Below are 22,771 nucleotides of genomic sequence, written 5' to 3'. Positions count from 1 at the left end.
TGCTTCCACTATGTAGAGTACAGGCCACTGAGCGCCCATGCGGCGTATGAGACCTCAAAAGCAAGCGGGAAATTTACAATACATTTTTAAAAACTCCCGCTTTCGCACCTCGCGGCGACGCACAGTGCCGGGCTTTCGCACGAAAACCTTGCAGACGACGTAACGTCTTGCACATGACGTCAGCAGCCGGGGGTTATCATTAGTTCACAGCGCCAAATTCTTTCAGACGTCACGCACTACCGCGGCCGCAGCCACTCCGTGCGTGCCGCAGCCGGCGGAGGTTGTGGAGGGGCCGAGTGAGCGGGGCTATTGGCGTGCGAGAGGAGAGAGAAAAACGCGAAGACGCGGAAGTTCAAATTTTGTCTGCTTATAACTCAGCTTCCACAAAACGCATTAAAATAATTCTTGCTGGGGGATAATTATGAACCGTCGTCTTTTAACATCCCATACATATCGCACCTTTATTGAGACCCCCTTTCTGGGTCCCTTTAAGTGTCTCGACCAGCATTGCACCTGGTCATATCGATGCACACTGCTGCCCGTCAGGCGAAGAATGAGTTTACTGCATCCGCGCCAGTGCGATGATATATAAGACTTGCTCAACGTGCGAGATTTAAACTGAGCTAGTTGTTCTCAAAGCAGTAGTCTGGGGAAGGCAACTCCGCTTAGTTTAGGTTTCAACTACTTCAGTGCACCTGCTCTATTTTCACCAGTTCAAACCACGCTCAGGGAAAGTTTTTTTCAAAGCGAAAGCTTCACTATGCTAGGTTTTCAAGACGGCAGCATCAGTGCACTCACGTGACAGCTAGGTGTTGCATGATGTCATGCCAGGTGTCACGTGACAGGTAATGTGACCTACTGACGTCATCATAATCTGCCCACTATGGCAGGTGGCAACTGCCTCATCGGACATTTCATGGACGCTTTACAGACAATCCGTTTGGCAACGTGTGCGGCGTTTGTGAACGTAGCCATGCAAAGGAAGCCTTCGCTTCTCACCACGGTTAACTAAAGTTTAAACCACACCTAAGTTTTTTGTTTGTTTTTCTTTCTGCTGGATACCGTTGTCATGACGGCGATACAGAAGTTTAGTTGGCTGCGCTCATGGCTGTATTGGCTGTTCAATATGGAAGTTTCCTACCATAGAGTTTCTAAATATGACCTAAGAAACTCTGTTTCCTACTGCTGGCAGTAGTTGTCAACTCGTTTCGGCGCAGTTCCGATCCGGCACACCAGTCCCGCGGTGTTGACAAGTGGGCGCAGCTGGCGCCTGGAGCACTGAGCACTTCCTTGCATAGAGCACTTCCTTGAGTCGTTTTTACAGTCTGGCGCGTCGCAACACGGTACCAACAATGCTTCAGAAACTCGCGCTGGCCTCCCACCACGACTAGAGTCATGGCACATCCAACAGACACGGGAGAATGTTGTTGTTGTTGTTGTTACCCTCACACAATGGCACATGCCCACGTAGGGGGATTGGCCAGGAATTGGGGGCACAGAGGGTTTTTCAAGTAAATATTTCCTGGACAAAAATAAAATGAATGCTGAGGAAGGAAGAAGTAAACAAAAAGAAACAGCGAAATGAAAGGGGAAATGCATAACGCACGCAGGAGATCGACACTGAGGTTTATAGACGAGCGGTTTAATGATAATGATAATTGTAAGAAGAAATATAATATTGAGGAAAAAAAGTTACAAGGAAGGTGACTTGATTCAATTAAAAAAGTTTGGACGGTGGTAAAAACAGACTTGTGGCTGTACCCAAGTATGGTGGCTCCAAACGACAATATGACTGGGCTGCTCAAACAAAGGCCAAGCTGTCGTAATGGTTTCTCTAAAAGCCATCTTCTCATTATGGTGCAGCGGCCACAAAACAACAAAAAATGGTCTATGGTTTCGTGCTCACCACAGAATACACAGACGGGATTAAGCGCCAACCCAGACCTGTGCAAATAAAAATTTAAGGGTGGGATACTTCCGCGGAGCCTTGATAGAGATACCTCAAGCTGCCGTGAATGGAACGACTGCCTGCTCCACGAATACCTCAGGTGCAGGTAATCATCAGATCTTAAAAGAGATCCAGCTGTCATTCTTAACAAATTCTGTCTCCGAAACCTCGCTGCTGTGATGTATGCTGTAGCCGGAACGATAGGTAGCACAGGGCCATTGAGGGACGCCTTTGCCAGGCAGTCCGCAACTTCATTGGCTGTCACACTGCCATGACCTGGCACTCATATCATGTGAACAAGGTCAAATGCGGAGGGAGTAATGAATGGAAGGTGTTGAAGATTGGCGAATCCACAACCAAAGCAAGGGACGAACGCAAAGAAAGAGAGTCTGTAATGATGGCCACTGAAGAGAAAGCTGGCTCTAGTTTGCAAAGAGCGAGCACCACCACCAGAAACTCGTTTGGAAAATTGGGGTATAGTCGGGAAGCCAGACAGAAGAAGACCAATCTAGAAGCGGGCATTATATTCCCACCCCTGCCTTGTCATCACATTGGGAAGCATCAGTATTTATCGTTAAACTAATAGGTAGGCTTTGTAAATGGTCTTCTAATAATCCATTTAAAATGCGGGGTGGTAAATGCTTAGCGATTTTTGGGAAAATGTCATCATAGACAATTTCTACAGAGGACCCACTGTTTTTTGCCAGATGTTATACAGGAGAGCATTTAAAGGATCAAGCAAATTTTGTACCAAACTACCTGCGGTGTATGAAATCTAGGCCAGTGGACTCCAAAAAAGGAAGTTGGCTGGCAACAAAAAGCAGACAAGGAGCGGTGTAAAATTGATTCATATATCCTTAGGTGCATCTGAACAGTTAGGAATTGAAATCTAGATAATAAAGGAGGAACACGGGCTTCAAGATAAAACATGTTACTGGCCACAAATTTGGGGAGGCCAAGACACAACCGAAGCGCTTCCCACTCCAAAAGAACGAGCAGGCGAATTTTGTAAGCAGCTGTACCAGAAAACAGCACAGATCCGAATTCTAAAATTGGTCAGACATACAAAACATAAATCAGCAAAAGTGAATCTCTCCGCATTCCAGGCAGGGGATTACTTAATCTACGCAACATGCCCACAGCACGAGCCCCTTTCGCTGCGACATGGTCAATGTGAGAGCGCCATGTGAGGCTGTCATCATAAATGACACCAAGATATTTTAACGACTTAACTTGAGGAATATTTTGTCGCTGGTAAATGAGAGACAGATGAACAGGATCTTTCATTTGAAAAAGGAGTACAGCACACTTGTTTACATTTAGGATGAGTCGTAAGTCACACAACCAACTCTCAAGCAAATTCAGATACGATTGCAGGCGCACATAAAGAGAATGAATGTCAGCGGCAGCAGTGAAAAATGCAATGTCGTCCACATAGACGTACATGCAAATGCGTTGATGGCTGGGAATAGAGCTCATCTGAATATTAAAGAGGAAAGGCGACAGGACTGCCCCTTGTGGAACACCTCTGGATTGTTTATATCTTCCAGAATTCACACCATTTATTATACAAAAAAACTGTCTGTTCTCGAGGAACGCAGATATCCACGCAATTAAGTAATTCGGAAACTTCAGAGTATGCAATCTTAGCAATAATATGTAGTGTTCCATGCTGTCATAAGCTTTGGCTACATCTAATGTCACCAATGCAGCATGCATTTTTTGGTGCTGTGCAAGAAGAATACAACTCTCAAGGTCGCTGTGCGCATTCCATATGGAACATTTCTGACGGAAACCAATTTGACAAGGACTAAGGATATTATCGTGGTCCACAAACTCCGAAACACGTAGGAGTATGACCCTTTAAATTAACTTAACCACGTTTGATGTCAATGAAATGGGTCTAATATTATCCAGAGAATAGCCACTGCCATTGTTTTTAGGTAAAGGGACCACTTTGGCAATTTTCCACTCAGGAGGAATCCATGCATGTTTGATGGCAAAATTAACCAGCCACAATAAGGAGTTAGGGGAGTCCTCAAAGAGGATCCTTAACATTTTTGATGTTACCCTATCAGGGCCAGGAGCAGCAGTTGGTAACCTCAACGCTATTGGGGAAAGCTCGGGAAGGGTAATAGTGGGGACATGCGGAATCTGGTCCACTGACACCACAAACGCGGAGCGCAAAGGAAGTACAGAGCAGATATGCTGCTCTAATCCTTTGGCAATTGTCTCAACTGTTTCTATTGCTTCTTGTGGGGTCAAAACACATGAGGGTGAATTCTCTGAAACTGGAACCTTTTTCCACAATCTTATGAATTCGAAAAATGCACGACGATTTCCTGATTTTGTTAGGAAATCAAAATGCTCGGATTCATAATTTTTTTTTCGTTTGTGAGATTGCGCGTTTAAAAATAGCCACAATGAACTTCTAATCATGACAATTTTTCGGGCACTGATTGTGTAGGAGCTTCGTCCATGCAGCCTTTCTGCGTCTGTAATCCAGCGAACAATCTGCATTCTACCATCTAGCTGAAGTGTTCCCTCTTGATGTACGTATCAAAAATTCTGACTTCTTTTGGCATTCCTCAATAGCCAAGCATATGCCTTTTGCTATATGCTCTTAAGCAGAATTAACCTCTGAGGCAAGAGTACAGCGCAAAGTGGAATGAAGTTGGACCATGAAATTGGTCATAACCTCAACTGAGACCTCAACTGAGAGCACGCCGGAGTTAAGCGGCAGTTAACATCAGAAATGACAGGTAAGTGATCACTAGATGTTCCACGATCCACAGTCGACCAATTGAGTACAGGAACACAAGGGCTGGTGAAAGTTAAATCTAACACAGATTGGATTTGTGCGCAGAGAAATGTGGCCGAACCTGAATTCATGCATGAAAGGTAACCCAATCCCAAAGGCTCTTACCACATAAATCTCTTTCTGTCTTAAAGCCACACGACACATGATCAGAATTGAAGTCACCAGCCAAGAGAACTAACTTCTGACAATTAAGTAGCAGGAGATCCAGAAGCCTGGTATCCTGCACACCGCAAGGAAAGCACATTTACTAATGAAAAGGGATAGCACCCTAGAATTTCAAAGTCTAAAGCCAATAACTCACAGTCTGTAGTAAAGGACTGAAAAGTGTTAGCCATGTGCAAAATTTAGAAGAAACTAGAAAGAGTAAGCCTCCTCCTCTTGACAGTCGATCTTGTCGAAATGAAGAATAATTTTGCAAATGGAAATGTTTTTCAGATGTAAGCCAAGTTTCTTGTAAAATCATTGTGTCTGGATTATGTTGGGATATAAGGTACGGCAAGTCTGTTGAAGCTGGAAGAAGTGACCGACAGTTCCATTGGAGAACTCTTAACACCCCTATGGTTGAGAAATCCGGGCAGCAGCAACTGCCTGCACCAAAATAGTTCCTTTCGGCTTAGGGTCAATCTGTTGCTTCTTTGATTTCGGCTGAGGATGTGAAGAAGGGTTAGACATGGCGGATCCGCTGCGTTTGAGGATTCGCGTATCCGAATCCACCATCTCTGCATCATGAATAATGTGAGCACTATCTGAATTAGCAGACTGAGGAAGTGGTGAAACAGCAGTAACCTGTTCCTGGAGCTGAGACAGCGCAAGCAAGGAATGTTGGGTCATTAACGAAGGCATGGCTGACATGGCAGAAGCCGTTCCAAGTTGCATGGCCTGGGTAATCTGCATTGCCAGAGCATTATATATGCACTCTGTGACAGTGGAGACTATCCTATCAACCATCTTAGCCATAGAGGCTTCCACAGCAGTCATTATTGCCTGACAGATAGACGAATCTAGTGTCACTCTTGAACGGGCTTACACACCTGCATAGCCGCGGGCTCACTTTTTAATTTCTTATATTGACTAGCACTGCGAACAGCATTTGCAGTCGGTTATGTCTAGAATTTGTCATTCATGATCCCGAGAAGACAATCCGTGGAATTTGAAGCGTGAGATCCATCGCAAAAGCAACGCTTCTCGCATAAGCATAAATTTGTTGGATGGTCACTGCCCCATTTGCAACACTGCAAGGTGGACTTGCAGCCACGAGCAGTATGGCCATATCGCCAGGAATTGCTGCACTGCAGTGGCTTAGACGGAAGGGGATCTACACGAAAGATTAAAGGCCATGCTTTCATTTCTGAGGGGCAGGCAGTGCCCACAAGTGACAATAACCGTTTCCGTTGGCACCCGCTCATTGTTCACCTCCCGGCTACAGCGATACACAGCAACACCCGCTGCAGTTAGAAGGTCGAGAGTCTCAACTGAAGACAAGCAAGAGTCCACACCGCGAACGAAACCTTTTGTGGAAGCCAGCTTATTAAAGCTCTTTACCGGAAGAGATCCAAAAGAAGAGCAGCTGAGAATATGCTTAACGCACGACAGGTCTGGTGAACGGCACAGAATCCCGCCACGTCCAAACTGCCTTACCTCAGTGATTGCCTCATAAAGGGAAGTGGCCACCTGGAGAGCAGCTCGAACAGGCCCCGGATTGTTAATTTTGATAGAACCACCATCCTTTGGCACCAGCGCCACAGGAATGCTGCGGACTCCAGAGCATTGAAAAGCATCCAGAGAACACGGGGACCTCCCCTGGGCGGGAAACTGCGTAGACATTACCTCAGATTTACAAACTCACCGCGTGCGTTATCCACACAAGACAAAATACGCAAAGGCACACGGGGAAAAGGAAAACAGGATCAGCCGCCCAATACTTAGCCAATCCCGCTTGACAACAGACAGTTTTAGCTGTGCGTACGCAAGTGCTTGCGTACCCAAAGAGCTACGGCGCTGCGTGCGTTACGCTGTCCGCTCCGAAGTATAGTTTTAGCTGACCGTGCCGTAGCGTCCCTCAGGCGCACGTGGCGCCATCTAGTGACAAGAAGTCAAACCACATCAACGCTCGGTTGAAGAAAATTTCATCCGTGATTACTGATAACTACTGTGTGTGCATTAGGAGCCTTTTTTGTTCCAAGAAGAAAAACTATGAAAACCGAAGAAAATGCAAGATCTGGCTAAAAGTTAGAAAACTGCTTCGCCAGGTGTCGTTGCTACGAGGAAAACACACTGAATATAGTTAGGCCTAGGAGCTTGAAGATCGCCAAATTATCTGAAAAAAAGGGGCTAGTTATCGCTTATACCACTACGTGTGGGCAAGATTAGGCGAAATAAAAGCGAACCGCTACCATTTGAGCGAGCTATTGCGTCGAAGAATCCAGCGGCGACATGTATTTATTCCGAAGCGGGCGAGCAGGGCGCCGCCATCTTGTCAAGGTTAGCGTACGCAAGCCACGCAAGCGCCGCAACGCAAACTCCGCTGGCTACCGTACGCAAGGCTACCGTACGCAAGACGCAAGGCTTGCGCTTGCGTTCTGCGCATGCGCACTACCGTCCCCGCAAACTCCTCGCGTACGCTACGTTAATCGCTCCCTGGGACACTTCCCTCTTCTTACATCCATGGTTTGCGGCCACTGACCTCCGGCAGGGCTTAAAAAGCCAAACTAGCCATCATAGCCAAGCTGCGCCTCGCCCAGTCACACCATGAAGAAGGGACCGAGCCAGTCCGAAACGTCGTGTTTTCTCTGCAAAGAAGGGACCGAGCCGGTCCGAAACGTCGCGTTTTTTCTGCAAAATTAACTTGGTTGCCGTCAGTCATCTTTCTCCTAAATTAAGTTTCCAAGCCAGACAGACTTCTGTCAAATGTTTTCTTTTGAGTTCCCATTTCGACGGCCACAACAACACAACAATAATGCCAGCCAAGATGCCAGCTGTCAAGCACTGCTAGCCTGTTTCACCGGTTAGGCGCCACTGCTTCACACTAAAGCAACGGTGCTGGTTCGCTGGATTTATTCAAAGCATTGGGGTTTAAGGGCAGCGGAGAAAAGAAAAATTGATTTTAGACGGGTAGAAATTAACGAAGGTTATGTGATTGATGGCTAAAATCAAAGCAAGAGTGGAATTTCATTCGCACTCAGCAGTACAGTCGTTCCAAAGCGTTCCACGCAGAGACCGGCAGTGGTTCCGAGCGCTCCCCATTACGAGTCATAACTAAGTGGCGCTAGTTTTAGTTCAAATTTTAATTTTAAACAGTCACTGGGTGCAAATTTTCATCGAAAAAAGCAGAAAACGTGGCCTATGAAAGCTGAATGCACACTGTCCAATCGAGTGTAATAACGAAACCAAAATTTACGTTTGCAGTTACGTTTTCGCGACTTTTGAGTGAAATCTGTGATTCACGGCTAAATTTTAGTATTTCATGAACAGCTGAAGAACTGCTAGTTTATACGACAGCTAAAATAATATATTTCTACATTTACCTTGCTTTTTTTTTAAAGTGTAGTACGCAACTGCAAGGAGTCAACATTCAGAGATGTGTGAGGTCAACAACAATGAAGGAAAAGCTGGTGATGCGTGATGAGATCGATCTGATAACGAGTTGAAACGTTCAAAGCTGCGTTTGTGGAAAGTTTGTTAGCACTCGTGCAGTTACATACGATGTGCCCTATCAGAGCACTGCAGCAATAAATGCTTACATTGCAGGGCTTGAGTGCGGGCAGCTGCCCGGCGCGCGTCTGCTCTCGGCCGGCGTAGTGGCGTGTTCCGGTTGTTCGCAGTGGAGTCGTGGAATGGAAGCGTCGAGCGTGAGGCGATGTCTTCCAAAGGTGCTCTGTTTTCCGTACGTACCCGAACGCGTGCACCCAAAGGCAAACGCTGCTGGTTCTAAAGTACAACTGTACTGACGCGGTCCATTTCTGAAGCAGCGAGCTGGTAATCGGTTTCCGTGGTGAGGGCGACCGCGGTCAGAAAATAGACTGCTTCCTGTCTCCTTAAAGGGGCCGTGAAAGGGCGCCTGAACAAATATGCGATGTGCCTAGGGTGCTGAAGGATGCCGCTTCACAAATATCTTCCAGCAAGGATTTTTTTAGGTGCGCTTTGTGGAAACTGAGTTATCTGTACTCAAACTTTGAAATTCCGCGTCTTCGCGCCTTTCCCTCCCCTCGTCACTTTTTGCACGCTGAGGAGTTGCTCGAGACCACCTGTACACCATAGCATAGGGTGGCTACCTTCTTGCATACAATGAAACATAGCTCGACTAAAAGCAAGTTGTATGGTATCATCTTGAATACTGAAAATATGCATAAAGCCCCAACTCGATGGACACATCCTACGCGTACCAGCGGAGCGCCTACGCGCACGGGCGTACGCTGGATCCTGTCTGCGCAAAGCGCGACGCGCGCGCAGGCGCGAGCAGGGGCAGATATCTGTCCATGTCAGATATCCGCGCCTGAGCGCGCGCGCTTGCGCGCGCGTCGGAAGCGGGGTCCGGTTTACAACAATAGGAGGACGGCGGGGGCTCTCGGGGACTCTTCTTTATGGCTTGAACCTATCCCAGGTTCCTGGAACGTTTCTTCGCGGTTTAAGTTGCCCTTTCAGCGCCCCCCAAATCCCCTTACTTCACGCTTGAAATTCCTTCGGTCGGCTCGAGAGGGAGAACGCCCCAGCACAGGGAGCATGAAGGTGTATGACTTTTTTCGACGCTTGGCACGGCGCGGCGCTGGGCGCGTAGGCGCTCCGCCGTACGCCTAGGATGTGTGCATCGAGTTGGGGCTTTACACTCAACCAAACATGGCGGACAGAACGTATCGCCTCTGCGGCTTCGCCACCGGCATCGACTGGAAGCCCGTCACCTTCAAAGAATCACTTCCGTCGGTGTGGGTGTGCGACCTGTGCGCCTACGTTAGCATGAAAATGGCCATCCTGCACTTTGGGGGCGTTTTGTGCTCGGCTTGCCTCAATGAGTGCATCACAGACGACGGCCGCTCTATCTGTCCTCTGGACAAGAAAACGTTTTCAGTGGATGTGGATATATGCTGGATTCCGGATCCTCGCGGCCATTTCGACAAACTGCAGGTATGTGTGAGCATGAGGGCTGACATCAGCCATTGGCAGTATCGAAGATACATGTGTCTTGGATGCTATTCTTCTGTACATTTTGTGTATCGGTATTAGGCATAGCTTGACAGAACGAAACTATGGGACTGTCGGTACCAAAACACATATTTTAATGCGTACTGTATTTTAACGACCCTGGATAGTAAAAAAAAAAGTGTGCCGCAGATCTTGAGGATGCTGTGAGTCAGACTTTGGGCCGCCAGCGCTGGCTCAGGTGGTAGCGCACTGAACAAAGGGAAGAAATAAGGAGAGACGATGCCAATGCCCTTAGCCCGGTCAGTCGTCTTTCTTCCTACGTTCGTTGTTTGCCAGAGAGACGGAATATATGTTTGCCTTCTGCAAACTCGGTGACAGAATATGCTAGAAGGCAGGCTCACCGCTAGTAACAATACCCCATTCACCTTCATGCCAAGCTGCGGTGGCTGCCAGCAGAAATGGAAGAGTTTTGTTATTTAGGTATTCACTTGTCAAATCCTGTTCGCCAGTGGCGTAGCCGGAAATATTGTTCGAGGCGAGGGGGGGCTCATGTTGCGGCGCGGCCTCGTGATAGAATTTGTGGAATGTTCAAACGCAACAATAACTGCATTTCCATTGCCATTGACAACGCCATTGTGTATTAGATAACGCTACGCACTCTCTATAGAAGTGAAATATGTATTTTTTTAAATAAAATAATGTATTCGTATGTCTTAAAAATCGTGGCATACATGATTACAGAACATAATACTGAGCAGGGGACAAGACACAGGAGAGAAGCAAACAGGACGAGCTCGTCCTGTTTGATTCTCTTCTGTGTCTTGTCCCCTGCTCAGTTTTATGTCTTGTAATCATGTCATACCAACTATCCCCTTATCGTTCACTCGTGGCAGACATAACTGATACCAATGCTTCCATGTTTTTTGCGTATTTAATAAGTAAAGAAAGTTTCACACGAAGTCTAGAACTATGTCGGTCCAGAACCATCAATACAGTGCATGCTGCTGATATGAAAAATGTAAAGGCCATGAAATTACCAAGCAGAGGACAAATATTTTAACGAATGTTTGTCGTTCAAGAACATTTACATTTCTGTACATTTGCAGCCGGCAGGGAAATATCTCAATGGCGCTGTCCTTCGTTCCAGTGTACTGCGCAGCAGCAGCTGTCAGCTGTCATGTATTGCGAGGAATTGCAGCGATATTTTAGTCGCAACAGCGAGCCATCGGTAGGCCCTTGAACGTTGGTTCTAGTATGGGGCCTCTTGAGTTACATGACTCCAGGTGCATGGCCGTTGCCACGAAATCCAACCTGAGTTAGCAATGTTCGCGCCAAAATGACTTTTCTAGTCTGAAAAAGACACTGTAGGTGACAAAATCAGAATGACTTCCGGCGCCGGTGGTTGTTTTTGGTCAGCGGTGCGTGACAGTTCTAAAAAATTTCCGTTGGGGGGGGGGGGGGGGGTCTTGAAGCCCCATAACCCCCTCCCACCCTTGCTACGCCCCTGCTGTTCGCATAAAGTTCAGGTTAGTTTTGCTGCTCAAGTCGGTCTCCTACAGCCTGCCTGTTTACCGCATGCTCTTCTTCAGGCTGTCGCTAAGACCTTGTTGAAAGCCTTGTCTAGCCTAACGCCCAAACTCTAAGGCTCTAAGGGATGACACGTGCGAGAGGCTTAAGTTCGAAGTGACACCTTATGCTCAAAAGGTCTCGCTCAGCCTGAAGGGGGTTTCCGGAAAATTGGGTGTTCAGGTCCCTTTTTCTGCTCCTTTCAAGCTGTCCCGTTTGTGCTCATTAACCAAGAAACATAGGCAAAAAAAAAAGGTTGGGTTTGGCGCCAACCACAGAAACAAATTCATTCCTTGCAGAAACCCGCCGCGGTGGCTTAGTGGTTAGGGCGCTCGACTACTGATCCGGAATTCCCGGGTTCGAACCCGACCGCGGCAGCTGCGTTTTTATGGAGGCAAAACGCTAAGGCGCCCGTGTGCTGTGCGATGTCAGTGCACGTTAAAGATCCCCAGGTGGTCGAAATTATTCCGGAGCCCTCCACTACGGCACCTCCTTCTTCCTTTCTTCTTTAACTCCCTCCCTTATCCCTTCCCTTATGGCGCAGTTCAGGTGTCCAACGATACATGAGACAGATACTGCGCCATTTTCCTTTCCACAAAAACCAATTATTATTATTATTATTCCTTGCAGAACGAACCTCACCTTAAGCTCCCGCTCACCTGTGGCAGCCGTCACTGTGGCTCAGTAGTTAAAGCGCTCGGCTGCTGACCCGACGAAAAATGCGGGTTCGATCCCGGCCGGGGCAGTCGTGTTTCGATGGAGGCGAAATTTTAGAGGCCCGTGTACTGTGCGATGTCAGTGCACGTTAAATAACCACATGTGGTCGAAATTTCCGGAGCCCTTCACTACGGCGTCCCTCATAGCCTGAGTAGCTTTGGGACATTAAACCCCCATAAACCAATCACCTGTGGCAAGGTGTATGTAGGCCAGACAGGCCGCTGCATAAGCAAACTATTACTAAAGCATGCCAACACCTTAGATGCGGCACGTGTACAGCATCTACCTAAACAATGCAAGTCCTGCAGGCATGACTATGAAGAATGCACGCCGCTTTTCGGCCAAATATAGATTATCTGCGATGCGATGGAACGAAAGGAAGAGTAGTAGTAGTAGTAGTAGTAGTAGTAGTAGTAGTAGTAGTAGTAGTAGCAGCAGTAGTAGTAATAGTAATAGAAGTAGTAGGACACTATATTTTTCCGACAGATACAGGATTGGCTTTAGCCCGTATACTCCTAGACGACGGCTTGGAGTCCTTGGACCCGGGAGGCGTTTTCGGCCAGTCGGACGATTCTCAGCTGAGTCTCAGAGTCTGAGCTGTGCATTAGAGTCTCCCAAAGATCCTCTGTCCCAGTTTCTTTGTGTACGTTTTATGTTTTAGGAACGAAAGGAGCGAGATATTCTTGAAGCCTGGCACATAGCGAGATATGCCCCTGACAAATGTGTCAATGAGGCTTCCATTTACTGGTACAGCAAGGAACTTGATTTTCTTGGTTTGAGAAGGTGGTTTTGCGTTTGATGGCGTTTTTTGTTTGGAACGCATACGCTTTGTTGACGAAGAAAGGAGACAATGGCACAGTCAGCCAGTTGTCAGGCTGCGCTCGCCCAGTGTGTTTCTTTTCTGTGTCCCGTTCGTTGTGTACTTTTATGCTTAAACAATGCCGCATCAACTAGCCCCCACCGGTTTGTCACACAGAGATCACCGTGGTCACACAGAGCACTATAGCTGGCCAATTATTCCCGCACTGTGAAAGGCTTTTTAGCGATCTGCGCCGATGAAATACTCGGTGGACTGGACGGTCACCCAACCACACCTCAGAATATCGGCTGGCGAGCGAAAATTCACACCAATGAGACAACCTGGATAGCTGCGTATACCTCTGCCTTATCCCAATGCCAGTTAAGCCAAACGAGGAACTTTATCTCCAGCGTTCGCACGTAGATCCTCATTAGTGGTGAACCCTTACCAGCAGAATCATTAAATTTTAGTCGATGCCAGTCCCTTTCCTCGCCGAGTAGGCTTAGCGAGTACATGGGGTTTGCGTGCGATATCGGCGACTGTAGGGAGTAAGTGACAAGTTACAGCGAATGAAACTAGGGATCGAGTGTAGCTTTGGCAGCAGTGAACTGAAATCGACGATTGCTTAGTTACCACAACGCACATACCATGCTCTAAACAAAAATACGCCTATGTGAGAGTGAAAACAGGGTGTCTACGAACGGGGAAAAGCGTGAAAACCGGGAATTCTCAGGGAATGTGGATAATCTGGAAAAACACAGAGAAAACTCAGGGGATTTGTTCAGGGAAAATTAGCTGCAGTTCTACATAAAAGGAACTATAACCGCGATAATGCTGCCTCGTGTAAACAAAGCGGACTGGCGTTGCACGGATTGTCCAGTGCGACCGCTGGCCTCCAACGTTGTGCTGTCAAGTGAAGCATCCCAGCAAGGCGGCAGAAGAGATGCCGCCGCCATCTGGAAGACGTTGAAGCAACGAGCGTTAGCTGTCTGTTTACTAGAATTGATATGAATGAGATTAAAGTGAGGTAATACCAATTTGACATATTGGGTTTATAAGTGATGCCACCAATCAACCAAAATTCTATATACTAATGACGTCACCAGTTAATCGCCAATTGGGTTGCTATATCGATTTACTTTGGGGGCCACAATCTTGAATTCCTCGGGCTTGGAAAATTGCACGCCGAAGGGATGTGGTACCAGACCCCAAGAAATCGAGAAACGTGACGAGTAAGAGCTAGCGCTTTTAAAATCTTTGCGGCGCCGGCGGCGCTTGCAATTTCGAAGCGTACTACGTCGAAAGCGGACACTTTCCCGCTCTTTCCCGACGCTGTGGCCAACGGCAGAGCGCGCGCTTCCTACGGTTCGCACGTGCGCTCTTCGACGGCCAGCGGCCTCCCCTTGTTTCCGAGTGGACAGCTCCAACAAGACGGCAGTAAACGTTGTGAGAACTTGCGATGGCCCCAAATGAACTCGTCCTCCCTGCGCATCTCCTTGATGGAAGCGTCCATTTCTGCCCGCAGGGGGTGCATGCACGCGATGCAGGCGGCGCAGCTTTGGGAGAAAGGGAAATAGTTTCGCGCCTTTTCGTGATCTGCCTGCGCTAGCAAAGCGACGAATTCTGTCCGTACTTTGTTGCGCCATTTTGAACCGACTTAGTTTTATTGACTACTGTGGTGCCGCAGGCAAGACGTGTGCGACGTATCAAGCGTGACGGTGAATACTCACGCATAACCGGGAGCAGCATTTACCCAATGAAGTTTCTCCCTTCGTAGCTCTTTCACTTCTACATACTAAGGTTTCTATAATCTGCAGTTTGTCTGAATAGACTTGCTGAGAGAGAATCGCACTTGTGACGCCAAAGTTCAGGTACCACACTATCGCATTTACTATCAGTACATAGAAATATCTCACATTTGAAAATATTTGTTTCCGCACGCATCTTCCTTTTAGTTCGTATTTGAAAATATTCAATTCGACTGCCAGTTTGTTTCAGCATTTTTTCGAAGATATTCGATTTCTTATGCATTTTTCTAATCTCTTCCCTTTTTTAATGAAATAAACATTGCTCCTTGCTATTCAAATAGGATTAAATCGTTGTTTTTATTTTTTAACATGCTTACTGGAGAGTGATACCATCAGGCGGCTTAATAAATAATTGGTTTTTGGGGAAAGGAAATGGCGCAGTATCTGTCTCATATATCGTTGGACACCTGAACGGCGCCTTAAGGGAAGGGATAAAGGAGGGAGTGAAAGAAGAAAGGAAGAGGGAAGTGCCGTAGTGGAGGGCTCCGGAATAATTTCGACCACCTGGGGATCTTTAACGTGCACTGACATCGCACAGCACACGGGGTTAGCGGCTTTGTGTCAGCTTGTTCTTGCATAAAACAAAGTAATGTGTCACTCAGGGAATTTTACAAATGCAATCAGGGAAAACCTGGAAAACTCGGGGAATTTGGAAACGTCAACTTGGTAGAAACCCTGAAAAAAAAAGCATTAAGCTGTCCTCTATCGCACACACTTTTGTGGAACACCAAGTCTCTCGAAGGCAAGGGCCAACGTCATCCTCACCCTTTTGTAAAAGGGTGTGCGAATTCGCCCCCCTCCGGTGACGAATTCCTCCCACTTGCCATGCCGTCCTACTTGCAAGTAACTATACCTCTAGTTAGACATTGCGCCGCTATCGCCATACCCTCCTCTTCCCATGGTAGGCACCCTCCGTGTCGTTCCCGTGGCAGCCACCTTCTGGTCAAGTAAGACGCGAAGCCCAGGGAATGGTCCTTTAACCGCTGTCTCTGTTAAAAAAGCAACTGCCACATTCGCCTCTACTGATGGGTGCGGTGCTACTGAGCACTCTTTAAATTATGTCAGACAGAAAATGAATCCACATTAAAATGCACAGTCAATGCATTTCATTGTGGGCCAAGCCCTGCGTCCTTTTTACTTACGGAACACCAAGTATCTCGAAGGCGATAACCAACATCATTCTAGCTTAGGATTTTGATGGGTTTCTGAAAGCCCGACTACAGTGTATAAAAGGGAACAGTGCGGTAATTTTTTTTGCTAGTGGCTGTATGAGTTAGGTGACATCCTACGCGTACCGGCGGAGCGCCTACGCGCACGGGCGTACGCTGGATCCTGTCTGCGCATGCGCAAAGCGCGACGCGCGCGCAGGCGCGAGCAGGGGCAGATATCTGTCCATGTCAGATATCCGCGCCTGAGCGCTTGCGTTTGCGCGCGCGTCGGAAGCGGGGTCCGGTTTACAACAATAGGAGGACGGCGGGAGCTCTCGGGGACTCTTTTCTTTATGGCTTGAACCTATCCCAGGTTCCTGGAACTTTTCTTCGCGGTTTAAGTTGTCCTTTCAGCGCCCCCCAAATCCCCTTTCTTCACGCTTGAAATTCCTTCGGTCGGCTCGAGAGGGGGAACGCCCCAGCACAGGGAGCATGGAGGTGTATGACTTTTTTCGACGCTTGGCACGGCGCGGCGCTGGGCGCGTAGGCGCTCCGCCGTACGCCTAGGATGTGTGCATCGAGTTGGGGCTTATGACTTTTTTCGACGCTTGGCACGGCGCGTCGCTGGGCGCGTAGGCGCTCCGCCGTACGCCTAGGATGTGTGCATCGAGTTATGGCTTTAGGCAAATGAGACATTATGAAGTCATAAGTAGTGCATGTAGCTGCTGAAACAGCATGCTCCATTAAGTAGTATTGTGAGGGGGATAAGATTTTGATGCATGCTTCTGTTTCACTGAAATATTGGCTTTTTGTGTTGCATAGCTACGTAACCTTTTAATTTTCAAATAGTGCAGGCATCAGATTTTTGTGTTTTCGTATTTCAAATAATGTCTTGGACATTAGTATGCATGAATAACCCCGTGGTATTCCCCTTCCAGCTAGCATAATTTATAATTGGATTTCTTCTTGATGAATTTTTGGTTCTGGTTTCAGCTACTCGGTGATGGCCATGACATGTATGTTGTGTTTAGGTCATGCCAGAAATGAAAGAAAAAAAAGTACAGTATAAGCACTAAAGTACACTATTACTCCACTACAATGCTTAAGCCAGCCTGGTTCAATAGCTGGAATCACAGCAATGTATGAGCAATTATATTCCATTTTTTTCCATGCACGACGTGACCTAAATGCACCTTACGTGCCGGAACTGAAACAGTGTCAAGAAGAAATTTGTTAGATTATTTAGCGGCCGTAGGCAAATGCCAAGTGACGACCCGTCTATACTAATATGCATCATTACAAAGAAGATGCAAGCAAAAATTTTGTGTCTATACCTCTTTAAGCTCAACTCTATACGCATATCAGGAGATTATCATCCAAGCTTTTCTTACCAATGTAGTCTATTGCAATGTAAACAGTAAATATTTGTGCAGTGCTAATGCAATTATTTCATAAAAAAGGCTGTGACGACTTACATGCATTCTTAAAGAGTCTGCCATGCGGCTGTTCTAATGACTGTCACTATGAATGCAGGCTAATCCATCTTATCTATTCACTCAGTGAAATGCTGTGTGGCCCTTTCTGCAGATTCTACAGTACTGCAACAACATAGCATTTTGAAGTGTTATGCATAGTGGTATTGTGGCCCCTTTGTCTATTTTGTGCGCTCACTTAATGGCCAGTATGGACAGGCTCTGTCCGAAACGTCGAATCAAAATAAATCTGTCTAAATGAAGCATTTCTCAACTTTGCATATATATATATATATATATATATATATATATATATATATATATATATATATATATATATATATATATATATATATATATATATATATATATATATATATATATAGCAGGCAAGGCAAATGAAATGAGGGGCTCGTTTGACAAACATGGCAGCCTTGATGCCATAGGTAGCATAAGAGGGTTCTTGCATAGTTTCCGCCCTCGCCGTTAGATGACGTTCTACGTCACACTCGCGCAGAGTCACTGGAATTCCAGTGACTCTACACTTGCGGTATTACAGGAAGTGCTACGTCCACCGCTATGGACGAGGGTGGCGTTGGTGAACACACTCAAGGTTCGCTTACAAGCAAAACATAAATACCCACGAAAGCAGCAGATTGGACAGCCGTCGCCGTAGCCCAGTTGGTAGAGCACCGGACGCGATATTCTGAGGACGTGGGTTCGGATCCCACCGGCGGCATGAGTAAAGATTTTTACTTCTTTCTTGCTCACCTTCGCTTTCTTCTCTCTCTTCTTCGTAGGTCCCGTTTCCCTGCTTCGCCAAATAAATCTCTCGAACTGGCCGGATTAACTGAGAAAACTGATTTAATTATACACTTGATGACAACAATAAAAAATACAGTTCAGTTAAAATGACGACAACAGCATATATACAGAATAACTGAGCTGGGCCGCCCTTGGACTTAGGACAGTCCGTCGTCCTAAGCGAGCATGCGGGAGGAAGTCCGTCTCCTACCGAGCTCCGGCCTCCACTGCCGCCCCGCTCAGAGCTCGGGGCCGTCACAGGGTTTCTTCCCAAAAGCAGTCATTCTTTCGGCACTCCCACATTCCCAACGTCACTTTCCCCCAGATTTATGGGAATGGATGTATCGCAGACGGGGCTGGGACACCGACGCGTCTGGGCCTCGGTGCGCCATGTCAGGAAACCCATTCCCGCGGAGAAGCGCAAATTTACGACCAGTGGCTCCGAGGTTCAGCAAAGAAGAGCGCAAACCCAGCCACCTAACCAACGCGCGGGGTGTGGTTCGCCGAAGGCGTTCGGAGACCCGTGCTCTAAATGATGCGCGAAGCGCCTTCTATGGAGACACATGGTGCCTCCCATGTCAGTGCGAGAACAAGACCCGGCACACTCCTGCTCTCTCTGCGCAAAGTCGGAGTTGACCCGCGTTAACAAACACATCGAAAGCCGAGTGATGAACGCGCGGACCGACAAACAAAATACAAACCGAAGTTCCCCCGCGGAGGCGCGCGGCCTCTCGGGGGTGCAACTGTACAGAACGCGACTGCGAACCACAAACCAAAGACAAACAAAAGTTTCCCCCGAAGACGCCTGGCATCTTGGCGACGCGGCCTCGGGGGTGCAAATGCAAAAGCTGAAGCTCATGACGACCTTACAGTAGCCGCAGCCCCTTAAGTTTGCCACAACCTCGAGCGCAGGGCTTGACGACCTTACAGTAGCCGCAGCCCCTTAAGTTTGCCACAACCTCGAGCGCAGGGCTTGGCTCAAAGAAAAACACACACAACGAGAAAATTCCGAAAAACCTCTCCTTACGGGAGCCCCTGCCCTGATCACGTGATGCTCTTCTTTTGGGATCCTTCCCCACCGCACCTGCGCGTCGCCTCTCGAAGATGACAAGTTTTTTTTTTCTTCTCAGCTAACTGGCGGGACCACTAACCCACTGGCTCGTCGTGGAAATGTCAGATGGCGGAGGCCCGCGACGCCTCGACGCCCTCAAGAATGCCAGCAAAGGGAAGGGCCCTTCGCGGAACACGTGGCAGTTCGCATATTTCCGCTGAATAAGCGGCATGGAGATCCCCTTCCGTGGGAATGGAGCACCGGAACGAGCGGCGTCACGTGCTCATTGGGTGCGCCACGCTTGCTTTCTTGCTGCATAGGTGGATGTACTTGGGCTGTCACCGGGATGCTGTGAAGGGGACAGTGACTCCTACGCCTTTGTTAATGTTTACTGGGAGACAACCGGGTGGGGAGCTCCCTGCTTTAATAGGAACTCTCAGCGTAGACCGGAAGCTCGCAGTGGACTCGCGCTAAAAAAAAGAAGAAAAACTCGTTGATGAAGCGCGGCCTTACACGTGTTATAGGTACTTTCGCTATGTACCGAGAATATTTATCAATTACTTATTTACTTATTTTAAGAGCGCGAGTTTTGAATTGTAATTGACCTTTATTTTCTGATACTGGCGATAGAACGCTAATATATGATACTCTAACATACAGAATGCGATGTATTTTTCCAGAAAAAAAATAACTTAATCATCATTACAGGAGCTTTCTGTTCTTGTGGTACATTAAAATCCACTTTGTCAAGATGAGAACAAACACGTAAATTTTCTTTCAACTTTATTCACATACGCATGCTCACTATAATATGAGTGAGCTGTAAACACATACAAATTTAATGTCGAAAAAATTTCTTAAAGTACTATACAAAATGCATTCAGCAAAGTACTTAGTCCACAAAACTTATCCGCAGTAACAAAGTTCTACATCAAATGTACTTTATGGTTCATAAACAATATTTTTCTGACTTTATCAGAAGTGAGACGACTATATTCTTTCACAGGGTACACTTGTCGCGGGAATACAAAGCCTTTTTAAAGCCAGTGCATACAAGTTCGGGTAGGTGAATTTTCTACTTTCCCACCACATCAGTGGATCATTCATACGGCTCAAGTACGGCTCGTTGAGGTACTTATCTACCTCAACGACGGCCTGAGCTGTAGGGTCTTGGTTTCCTTGCAAGATCCCCAGGTGGTCGAAATTATTCCGGAGCCCTCCACTACGGCACCTCTTTCTTCCTTTCTTCTTTCACTTTCTCCTTTATCCCTTCTTTTACGGCGCGGTTCAGGTGTCCAACAATATGAGACATACTGCGCCATTTCCTCCCCCCCCCCAAAAAAAAAACATTATTATTATTCTGTTAACGTCCCGCAGAGCGGTACTATGTACGTTTGTAGGAGCAGATTAAGCTGCGACGCATAAGCGTATATGCATGTTCATGTTAGCATCACTACCATTTTTTTTTTGCATGCATTAGCCGAAAGAATGAAATACGGCATTTTTTTATTATCTTGCGTCCACTGACGCTTTCCCTCTTTTTTTCTCTTTTTGCTTGCAGACACCCCGTGAACAGTGGGCGAAAGTTGTTCCTGGCGTTTGATCACTGCCACATTCTCAAAAATCTGCGGAACCAGCTACTGGTCCCGAACGAAAGAACCCTGTGTAACGGGGATCAACACTACAGCCCTAAATATTTTAGAATGCTGCTCGAAATCACTGAACGGCATCCTTCTTTCAAGTTGGTGAGACACCTCACGCGGAAACATGTCTTTCCTACGACTTTCAAGAAAATGAATGTCAAGAAGGCTCTTGACATATTTTCTCCGCAGGCACGTACCATTGGTGTCGAAACCAGAACAAGAAATAGAAGAGAAAATGAATAGTACTCCTCTGCAACATGCCTCACATTTTTTTCGCTTTTTTTAAGGTTACAGCCGTCCTTCGGTATCTGCAACAACACGGAAAGAGATTTGGGGTGATCGGCTTTGAAGACAGTCTGCCAGCTATACAATTAATTGATGGAACTTATTTTCAAGTGGTTCACGAAGCACGACCTTTTACATTGTGAACAGAGATCCAAACAGGATGCCATTCAGCTGTCCTGACGATGACAGGTATCTATCATTTTTTGACCGGGCGGCATGGTATCATTACAATGATGTTTATTTCAGGCTATACTGGCTGGAGAACGAGTTCCGTCCCATCTTTGCGGCATGGAAGAAAGCAGCACCCCACAAGAGTGCATTCTTGTCGCTTGAAACCTACAAAGCGCTGCAGGTGACGACGATCTCAACAGTTCTGTGCACCAGATACCTTATCCAATCCGGCTTCGGCTATGTTTTAACAGCAAAATTCGCTAGCGATTCTGGGGAGGCCCTGTTTTCTGCAATCCGGCGCATGAACGGCTGCAATGACCAGACAGATGCTCGTGCGGCACTTTCGTCATTGCAGAAAATGCTGGTCACGGGTGTTGTTCACTCTTCAGCGAGCGGTACCACCGGGAAAGTAGTGGCCCCTCTAAACTCCATTCAGACATTTTCGGGCAACCGGGCGCCACAGATGGTACCAGCTGGGACTGATACGGGACACGAGCCGCCACAGGATCCAATCATCGATTGTCATGGCCAACTGTCGTCGCGGATGCAGTGACACTGGATCTGGCACAGAAGGAGTCTCAACGAGTGCCGATCCTGCTATTGAAATGGAACGGGTTTTGCAGCCACACCTTGCTGCTTTGAGGATCTCGTGTGGTGAACATTTTCGTTTGCAGCCATGTACATGCATCGCCTTTCAAGCGGATATATAATTACCGATGCATGCTTTAAAGCGAAAAGATTGTGCAAAAGCACGTTTTTTGCAGACGCACACCACCGCCACGTACCTCAAAGCGCGATTCAGGTTTCGACTGACCTAGGGAGAGCCAGTTATGCGCCCTTCCTTTCTTCAAAGTTAACGGAGTTTAGACCTTGCGCCGGTGTAATGCACCTGGAGAGGTTCACTACACCCATTTCCTTGCTGTTGTTTTCCTCCGTTGTAGCGGCACGTATACCTACAGTCCCTTAATTACTGAGTCTGGCTGAGGCTTCATTTTCTTCGCGCGAGACACATATGGTCGAAATCGCTGGGGTAGGCTAAATGTGCTTTCGCACTAAAAAAAAAATCATTCGTATATAGTGATTCACCGCGTTCCTAAATGACTGTGTTCGCAGAGCTGCTGTCTGTGTGGAAGCATATTTATTAGCAGGGAGCCTACATGCAAAGCAGCACATATGTATAGGCCCCCTATTTGTTACTAACTCATCGTGACCCATGCGAGCCGCAGATTTCGTACAAATAAAAATTATACTAAAGAAAAAGTTATCTGCAGTATAGCAACAGAAACAAAATGATAAGATTAACATAACTATATAGTCTACTTGGTTTGCTTTTGTTTTTGAGGAAAAGAAATGACGCAACTGTCTCGCTTATCTCGGTGGACATCAGGCCGAACCGCACCGC

The 22,771-nt window shown here is 47.1% G+C and overlaps 1 protein-coding gene across 1 annotated transcript in view; it reads right to left on the bottom strand.

Annotated features, from left to right (window-relative positions):
* LOC144134316 (uncharacterized) overlaps window positions 1-4,868 on the bottom strand; it is a 63,065-nt gene extending 58,197 nt beyond the window's left edge. The window contains exon 1 of the mRNA XM_077667254.1: window positions 1,163-4,868. Coding sequence (XP_077523380.1) covers window positions 1,163-1,397 — 235 coding nt within the window. The 5' untranslated portion in view covers window positions 1,398-4,868. The remainder of the gene's footprint in view (window positions 1-1,162) is intronic.
* Window positions 4,869-22,771: the final 17,903 nt, after the last annotated feature.

Source organism: Amblyomma americanum, chromosome 5 (assembly GCF_052857255.1).
Source record: "Amblyomma americanum isolate KBUSLIRL-KWMA chromosome 5, ASM5285725v1, whole genome shotgun sequence".
Taxonomy (NCBI): Eukaryota; Metazoa; Arthropoda; class Arachnida; order Ixodida; family Ixodidae; genus Amblyomma; species Amblyomma americanum.
The sequence above is the reverse complement of the archived record's forward strand: the minus strand, read 5'-3'. Positions and strand labels throughout refer to the sequence as shown.